We start from the raw sequence: 9533 nt of genomic DNA on the forward strand, positions 1-9533 counted from the left end.
CATTGCCACACCATAGTAATAGTGCCACTTGGGGCAGTTTCATAGGGTTTTATGTTTCTACATGTTTTATATGAAGTGCATGTTAATGTAAAACTATATTTTAGGTTCACTCACTTTGACCACTGCTGTGCCTAGCTTTATTTTAAACTCTTCCTGTCTCCATTTTACCTGGACTTCATTCAGTTTCTCTGCAAGATATATTTCACAAATCTCTATTTCCCTTCACAATATAACCTCAATTTTATATTGAACAGGATTTTTTTCCCCTATTATTGTGGCAACTTTATACTTTACATTTTTATTTTTACGCCTAAATTTTCTCTCCTGATGCATTTTTAATATTTATATTCATACTTCTGAGCATGTCAGTCACAGAAAACACAAAGCTGTTCATGTGATCTGTGTGCCTTGTTTTTATTAAGCGTTCTCATATAATTTGACACACTTGACTACCCAGACACATAACTATCACTTAATTTGACTTCTAAAAATGTTCTACAGTCTTTGAAATAACTTTTCCTAATTTACATGCATTTAAATATTTTCACCTACAAGAAAGCACATTATGTCCACATATTATTATAACATATTATTAATGATCCTCAATGTACCATATTAGTCTTTCTTTCTTCCAGTATTAAGCTTAAAACAATCCATATAAGAGTCTAAACTATCATTGCTGTGTTTAAAAAGTAGGTTTAAGTGCTAAAGAGCTGTAGTATTCATTCAATACAGCATGATAGAAGAATTACTATCAAAAATAACCACTATATACAGAGGACTTTCATTATTATAAATGTTTTCCATCTAACAGGCCTTTTTTTGGCTGTTCAGCTTAAGTGAAAGTGTAATAATGTTTAATGGAGTGCTACAAAGTCTTGGGTTACTATTTACAATGAAATAAATACAGAAGTCTCTTGTGAAGGAAATCACCTGCTTGTGAGTCAATGTTTTACATAACTGTATCTTCACAACAAATAGATCCGTGTCAGCAAACAAATCCTGATGATCACAACACTACTGGTCATAAGTTAGAACATTTTCGGAATAAATAGAGCACATAAGGGAAATTTAAGGCATGCTGGGATGGGATGCAGGACTAGTTCATATGGTTACTCTACTCATATTTCCAAGTTAGTGAATTTCCAGCGCTGTTCAAAACAATGGGTTTGACTGTGAGGATGTGGAAACCTATTTCAATTATGGATGCTATAACAAATACTGAGCTGCTTTACATGATAGCTGGGTAAAATTAGGTAACTGTAGTGATGGAGTCTGACACAATTACGTGCTCTTCAGATATACAATAATTGAAAAACTCCTGGTATAAATGTACACAAATATATAGTGAGTTGAGACAGAAACTTCCTGTTGTTTTCAAAACATGGAGGGACACCTACAGCTTTAATATTCGATTTGTTGAGAAATGTGCTTTCATTTAACAGGACACTCAACTCGTCTTCACTGCAGAAGTAGCGTTACATATAAATGAACAAAATCATGCACGCACTCATAAATCAGAATTGGGGAGGAATATAGATGTTCTAAACCCGATTACTTAAAAATGAATGACTTCTGTTTTCTAGACAAGCATTATGCCGTTTACATAATCAATTGAACGCGAGCTACACTCGGTAGACCGCAGACCTTCGCCAACGCCACATTTTTTTGCGGAACTGAGATAGCATTGCTAGCATGATAGCCGTTAGCTCATATCGATGCTAACGGGCCTGTCATCACTGTGTGTAACACTGAGCAGGGAGCGTCTCCATGGCAACAAACGCTGTTCTACTTTGACCTCCTCCAACCCAAAATCTATGCAATTCGGTTGAGTAACTTTTGGGAAAAGTTGGTCTCACACACACACACACCAAAAAAAATTAAGAAATAAATGCACGTAGATGAAAACAGAACCTTCTCGTCCAACTACAGTTGGCAAAGGCAATACATATGACAATGAGAACAGCATCAGTGCGAATGTACAGAAACAGGTTGGTCGTCTCTCTATGTTTGGACAGGCAAACTGTCCGGGGTCGAGTTTGACTCTGTCTAAAGTCTGCTGAGGCTTTCTCTACAATAGAAGACAGACAAATCGGTGACATAGCAAAAGGGTATCAAACATAAGAGTCTTGGGTCAAAACTGGCCTCCAAGAGGCTCCTTTTGTTTTACACAATCCTTAAGAGCAGCAGAGATACTGAGATATCAGTGGTGCTGCCATAAAAGCTTGCGACATCATTGCTAGCAGCCACGTTGTCAGGGTGAGTTTATAAAAACATGCATAATGCATCAGCTATTGGAGAAGGTTATTTTTTTAAACGAGTCACTGCATTTTGCAGCATAAGGTATTGTTAAAATTGGCTTCATGCTTAGATTTGAGTAATTGTCCATTGCATTTGTTTGGTTTCGCCAAAATAAAGACATTTCCATAAGGTGTACTCAGCACCGCAACAAAGTTACTGTGGCACTATTTTACCAGCCCGGCCCAGTCACTGTAAAAACGATGTAAAAATGTCACACAAACAACATCTATATTGTGTATTCAGAAAGAAGGCTGAGAATCAGCTTGTTCCTACACAGCCTAACATATGCAGTCCCTTTGTCGCTGTATGGATGCAGTGGGATTGTCCTTCCCTCCCGCCAGAGTGAGGTCACACTTTACTTTGGTATGCAGAGTTGTTCAGCGCCTTCAAATTCCTTAAAAAGAAGTCCATCCATCTGCTTGTTCTCTGTCATGCTTACACAACATCAGGATAAGGGCATACTAACATAAAATACCTACAAACAGTAAGAAGTGAGGGTTATGTTTATCTGGGAACACTGTGGTGTTATTCTGATGCCCTTGGCTTTGCGGAGTATATTACGTTCTGGGCCCAGAGCCCAACCAGTGTTGGTGTGATGTAATCGTGGCCAGTGACTTGTTAAACAATCACACAGCTTTCAGTGTTTCTTCTTTAAATACTAGTTTGACTTTGCTTCAACCAAAGTGTTTCAGTGTCACAAAGCCACAAAACCGGTGACGCATTTCAAAAGCAGTGGGTGTGAGACTAAACTGATGAGCTTTTCTTTGATGCTGATCATGATTGATAATAAGTCACCCTTGAGTCTGGGTCACACACCACATGTACAACATGTCAGGTATGTAACTCTCTCGGCCCGTATACGGTCAAAATGCTCAACATATGGTCCTACTATCTGACGGGCCCTTTTTTCTAGTGCGACAAACTACAAAAAATTGGAATTAAGAATTTCCAAGTCATAATTTGCGAATAACTACATATATGTACATTCAGGCATAATAACATGCTGACAAACAAACCGGGACCTACACTGAACATTCACAAAGCTGGAAAGTGTTAGATAAACAAAAGTAGAAAAATCAGAGCTCCACCCAGACATGAATGATCACTTCCTCCTTTTAAACTCTGAGCTGTGCTGGGATTTCTGCTTCAGTTGAGCTTCCTCTGACTGTCAGTGCTTTGCTGAGAATTGAGCAACACTGAACGTGCCCTCCCATGACACCAGTTTAAGAAGCCAATAGACAGCTTACGTACACCTCTAAACCGTGTGCTCATCTAGGTGTTCTTGCAATCAATTTAAACTTGGAATGCAGGATATTCAGGAGTTGCAGGCTGCTGCTGAGATCATCTCAAACAACACCCTTGAGTGGCTCTGGGAGTGTGTCCATTCAGCTCGGCCTGGGATTTCCTGTCTGGCAGTTATTATGGGGAGACCTTCCCTTTACTCCACCGTTGCTGTGAATAAGCAGTGATTACAGATCTCTCTGCCTCCAACTCTATTGACATTAAACCAACAACAATCTACGTAAACAACTGAGTTGTTGATGAAATCATTGAGGCATCTGCAATTTGTAAGTCACAAAAAGCACTGTTCAATCTAAACAGTGTTTGTTTTTGGTCCCTGTTTGTTCAGTTACTGTGGCAGCGAGTAATCTTTCGACCAATAATGTCAAACGGACAAAAAAAAAGGAAAAAAAGGGGAAGCAACAGTACTCAAAGTCGATCACTGGTGTTTGAGAAGCGACGTCATCCAAAAAAAGTTTAACTGCAGCCAAACTTTCCACGCTGACACTCGTGGAAAAGCAGAAACGAAAGACTTTGTGGAAAACTGCGTTCCACCACTACTTTCTACAGCTGTTGGCGCAGAGCAGTCTATGATCTGCACTTAGTCCACTCAGTCACAGAACTCAGATTTCTGAGTTTTAATTTCGCTCATCAAATGAGGTATTTTCATAATTAATATAAGTGATGGTATCTGACTCTGCTTACATTGGGTGCAAAATGAAATAAAACAGTGATGCAGACTTTAAAACTCCATATGAGACACTCAAACACACACAGACTCATCTGGTGATTTCATTTCCAGGCAATGAATGGCATCCAGGAACAGCTTAATGACAGCAAAGCTCTAATGGTGCAGACTCAGGGTTGCCCTGTTTCAAAATAACCACACTCCTCCCTCTGCATTAGTTATTACACCAAGCTGGGCCAATGCAGCAGCTATAAATGGAATAACTGCTACACTCTGTTTTCAGTTGTTATCTCACAGACGCTCTTCTCTTGCTGAGTCAGGATAACTTTTAACAGCAGCAACACACACTCATACCATTCATAACAAAAAAAAAAATCACATGGACACCACCCCACATAGTCATCCATGCCTTAACTTCACTTCTTAGTGAACACATGGACATACACAAGGTAGGACAACTGTCACAACAAGACTGCCCTGAAAAACAAACTTTGAAAGGATGTATTGACAGGGATAATCACATGATGCACTGAGTGCTTACAAAATTGAAGCACTCAGCGAAACAGTATCTCTTTTGCTGAACTCCAGCAGCTATTAGTCGCTCTGTATTGGGCTACATTAAATAGTAATAACAACACATCAATACTGAGCAGAGATGTTCTGTATCGATGACTGCTGCAGAAATGCTTTCCACTTCACATCGCAGCTTCTATTCTAGTTTCTAACTCTGTCAAAGTAAAAAAAATAATAATACACAGATAGTTTAAAAGTGAGATCTGAACCGTTCTCTGGTTGACTTTCTCAGCCCTGCGGAAGTTGTGGAATTTAACCCCTGCTTGTGGGATTACAGGCGTGACAGTTCGTTCACACACTATGCATCAATATACAAACACAGGATACATACCAGCTTCTTGTTTTTACCCTCGTCCTCGCTGGACTTCTTTTTAGAGGGTTTATTGGGGTCTTCCCCACCACTTGCTTGATCCATCTGAGCTTTAGGGTTGGTTTCCCCTCTCAAGAAACAACTTGTCAAAACAAAAGTTGGTTAACTCCACCAGCAGACTTCACGCAACACATCCAGGTTTATGTGTTCTCAAAATCCATTCCGATTCACAGATGAAGCACGGATCCAAAGCTTCCCCACAGTTTGCATCCAGCAGTCAGAAGAGTCAGCTTGAAGAAGAAGGTGTGGTAGGTTCCAACCCGACGCTCCCGGTGTGTCCTCAGCTCAGCAGCCACTTCACACACAGTGAAAACTTTCTAAGACGCACCAAAACGAAATAAAGAAAATAGAACAATCAATCAGCTGATCACAATAGACCCGGTCTGAAAACTTGCACAAATGTTTCCCTTCACACGTGTTTCCCTGTTTAGTATGCAGAGCGCAAACACATCCACAGCAAAGGGGTCGCGGATATAGGGACGGGGAAAGACAGATGTAAACAAACGTCAGCTGGACGTAAACAAAAGCTCCACGCTCGTAACACTGGCAGACAAAAGCTCTTCCAATTGTTACAGAAAGCAAACTTACAAGCGTGCAACTTTCGCTGTGATCGATTAAGTAACCGACAAAATCGTGTCAGAGTGCTTTGACGGGTAATGACTTGCACTGACAAGGCTGTTACTTCACCTACAATCCAGTCATTAGCGAGAATTGATGTGGAGTTGTAGTACTAATTTTGGTAAATCACCGTTGTTCTCTTGGCTTTCAATACTTTGCAGTGCTGGACACTCAGACAAGCTAGCTACAGGGCGGATGTGTATCCGATCAACCGTTGTTTGTTTCAGCACACACAATAACACACGAGTACCTGTAACGCTATGCCGCAACATTTAAGTGTGAATATTGAATAAAACGTAAAAGAAAACTCAAAAATATCCCATCCAGAGCTTACCTTTGCAACCAAGCATGAGGACCAGGCCCACACTAATCCCGCCCACCTGAGCTCTGATTGGCCAATGCAATTCGTGGAGGGTGGAGTTTTGAGTCATAATTGGTTGAACGTGCTGGCTGTCATTCGGGCCGGCGTGGCGTCGGAAGGGAGGAGCCTGTTGTGACGGTTTGGGCGTCTGATCTCACAGCGGGCGGATGGAGCTCAGCCGGTTGTAAGAATAGATCTGTGAGTGCGTGGATAGGAAGCAGGGCGGGAGTCTGCAGATATGAACCGCACACAAAGGGTTTGTGTGCATCTGTGTCTGCCCATCACGCACACTATTACCAGGTCTTTGTGTGAGAGAACCAGCTGCTGTCATTAATCAGCAACATAATGAGAAGGATTATAATTTATGCAATTCATCACACCATACATTTGAAAGGATTTGTATACATTTTTATTTATTTATTTGTTCCAGAAATGTCGAAGACATACAAAATTCAGATGCATACAAAAGAGAAAAACATGCATTCATGCTCATTTAGTTTATCCATTTGCACACGTGCCTGCACACACTTCCATATATATATATATATATATATATATATATATATATATATATATATATGTGTGTGTGTGTGTGTGTGTTTATACTTATAAAAATGTGTTTATACTTACATAAACACATTTATATAAAAAATATAGATATAAATATAGTATATATAAACCCCATGTAAATAATTTACATTAAATATATTTTTTATTAAAAAAACATGTATAATATATCTCCAAGTATACACACACACACACCTATCTAGAAATACGTACTCATATACATGCACACATATAACAGGTAAAACATGTGTTCTGAAAACATGCTGTATATCTAATTCAACATCTCTGAAAAGGGGTAGGGAGAAGTCAGACCTACCCTTTCTCCAATATTCAATAATAAAATTGTATAAAAATCATAGATAGAGAGAGAGAGAGAGAGAGAGAGAGAGAGAGAGAGAGAGTCATGGATGAGATACATTCATACCCAGATACACATTAATTCAAACAGGATAGATATTATATAAAAGAATAGATGAAGGAAACCATACAATTTAATAAAATAGAAAAGCTGTTATCAAATTAAAACAGAAATTTAGCACTTAACAACTGATAGTGTAAAATAATGTAGACACAAATAATGAATGCAGAGAATGAATGAAACAGGGTAAGGGGCTCCAGAGACATGGAGAGGGGGCAGGGATGGAGGGATCGTGTGCCTGAGGGTCAGAGCTGTTTTTCAGTTCCTTTCATGTCGGGCTGAAGAGTCCAGAGTGAGCATGACGAACAGGTGAAGTCCAGATTGGGTGTGTTTACGCTCAAGAAGAAAAAAAAGCACAGCTGCCCTCCTTGGCAGTGTAAACGTCTTTTATAGCAGGAAGTATGTGTTGATAATGCGTTCTGCCACCCTCACCACCTGTTGGTCCTTCCTGTTCTCCCAGGACATCAGGAGGTCAGGAGTTTTAGTTTCCATTTCATTTAAGAATTTGAGGGTCTTCCACTCCTCTTGGAAAAAAGTGACAAAATGTGCTGCTTCCCAAAGTTTTCATTATTTTGTAAAGCTTAGATGACGTTTAATCCGCCATGGTAGTCATGGTAGCCTAAAAATGGCGTGACATAACATCAGACAACACAATATACGCAAAGAAAAAGTAAAACACATTTTAATTCAGATTCCACATATAATGCAATTTCCATTGTTTATAAGTCATCTCTATATTTTGGAGAGATTTTCTTGATGTTATTTATCAAATTAGGTGGATGTAATGTATTCTACATTAGTGGGTTTTTTTTTTTTTATTAACATCTTTAATTGTGAATACAGTAGAAAATTATTTTTGTTTTTCAAGTTTTTTAAATAATTCTGTTTCCGTCACGAGTGTGTTTTCTTGGAAAATATGATGGAGGTGCGTGACTCCCTTCTGTTCCCATGTTTTGAAATATGGCATTGTTTTGTTGTTTTCAAAGTCTGGGTTCTGCTAAATTGGGCCGAGAGCGCAAGTTTCCAGAGTGGATCCTGTAACGTCCAGACTTTTCCTCCATGCAGACAATGTAGAAGCAATCCGTGGGTTTTTTTAAGCAGTTGTGTCATTTCAGAGTGGTGGTAATTAAAGGTAAGTCGAAGAGTTTAAGTCCGTTGGTGTGGATTTGTTCCAGTTCTATCCAAGAGTTGGACTCTTCAGTGGGGTTCATCCATTTACTGATAAACTGCAGTTGGTTGGCAAAGTAATAGTACATGAAGTTGAGGGCGTCGAAGCCACCTTCTGATTTAGATTTCTGAAGGGTGGATAGACTGAGTTTAGGTCTTTTATTCTTTGTACAGAACTTTATGATGGCAGAGTCTAATGTCTGGAACCATTTTTTTATGGGTTTGAATGGAATCATTGAAAAAGGATAGTTGATTTGGGGTAATATTTTCATTTTGACTAGCTCTACATCCCAGAAGAGAAATGGGAAGATTATTCCACCTGCTAAGATCAATACAGATTCTATCCAGGAGTGGTGTGAAGTTGGACTAATTCTGATAGACTGGGTGATATATATATGCCCAGATATGTAATGTTACCCTTCGGGAAGAGTGGTTGGACTGCAAGATTCCATGCATTTTCTCTTAATGGTAGTATTACAGATTTAGACCAGTTAACTAGTCGGAAAGAGTATAAACGTTGGTTAGGAGTTTAAATATCTCCGGTATTATTGTTGTAGATAGAGCAAGACATTTTCTGCATATAAATTATATAAATTGGATGGCTGGACGGCAGTGAGGGATCTTTATCTGGTTTCAGCATAGCTCTGGTTCCACCACGCAGTATGTGGTGGAGCGGGGCAGAGCGGGAGGTTGCGGTACAGCAGAGTGCACCCAGGTCCTACTCTGTCTCTGGTCCCACGACAGGAAGTACGGTCAAAATGTAGGCGGGGTTGTGAACGACTAGGAGACTGGTCCAGCGAAGAACACGGAAGCAGCCGACGACCATCAAGTCGTTCTCTTGTGACTCAGTTTAAACTTTCTCATTGTGAACAACAGCGTCCAGCTCCTGTTGAAGCTCCGCCTCCTGTTCCTGAGAGGAGCGTCTGTACCTTGTTAAAAGACCGTGCTGATGTTGTGTCGCGGCAATGTTTCAATAAACCCAGTTAACAAATCAACCAGTGAACGCAAAGCACTGAATGTAGACAACAATGGGAGGGTTTACGACCGATGAAATAATGAAATATTGTGGGCACGTCTAGAGTGACGATGGTCACTACCAATCAGCAGACGGCAGCGTCGGCGCTCCTCCTCCCAGACCCGTTCCTCGGGGCCTGGTACCTCAACAAAGGGGATAGTGGAAAATCGTACC

At 40.0% G+C, this 9533-nt stretch overlaps 1 protein-coding gene across 7 annotated transcripts in view; it reads right to left on the reverse strand.

Moving 5' to 3' along the window:
- The window catches only part of diaph2 (diaphanous-related formin 2), a 391722-nt gene extending 385533 nt beyond the window's left edge, over positions 1 to 6189 (reverse strand). For all 7 annotated transcript variants that reach the window (XM_080502643.1, XM_080502646.1, XM_080502644.1 and 4 more), the window contains exons 1-2: positions 6166 to 6189; positions 5175 to 5530 (exon numbers count right to left, since the gene is read on the reverse strand). In XM_080502643.1, the coding sequence (XP_080358769.1) occupies positions 5175 to 5258 (84 nt within the window). In that variant the 5' untranslated portion in view covers positions 5259 to 5530; positions 6166 to 6189. The remainder of the gene's footprint in view (positions 1 to 5174; positions 5531 to 6165) is intronic.
- Positions 6190 to 9533: the final 3344 nt, after the last annotated feature.

This window comes from Blennius ocellaris (assembly GCF_963422515.1).
Source record: "Blennius ocellaris genome assembly, chromosome: 9".
Classification (NCBI taxonomy): Eukaryota; Metazoa; Chordata; class Actinopteri; order Blenniiformes; family Blenniidae; genus Blennius; species Blennius ocellaris.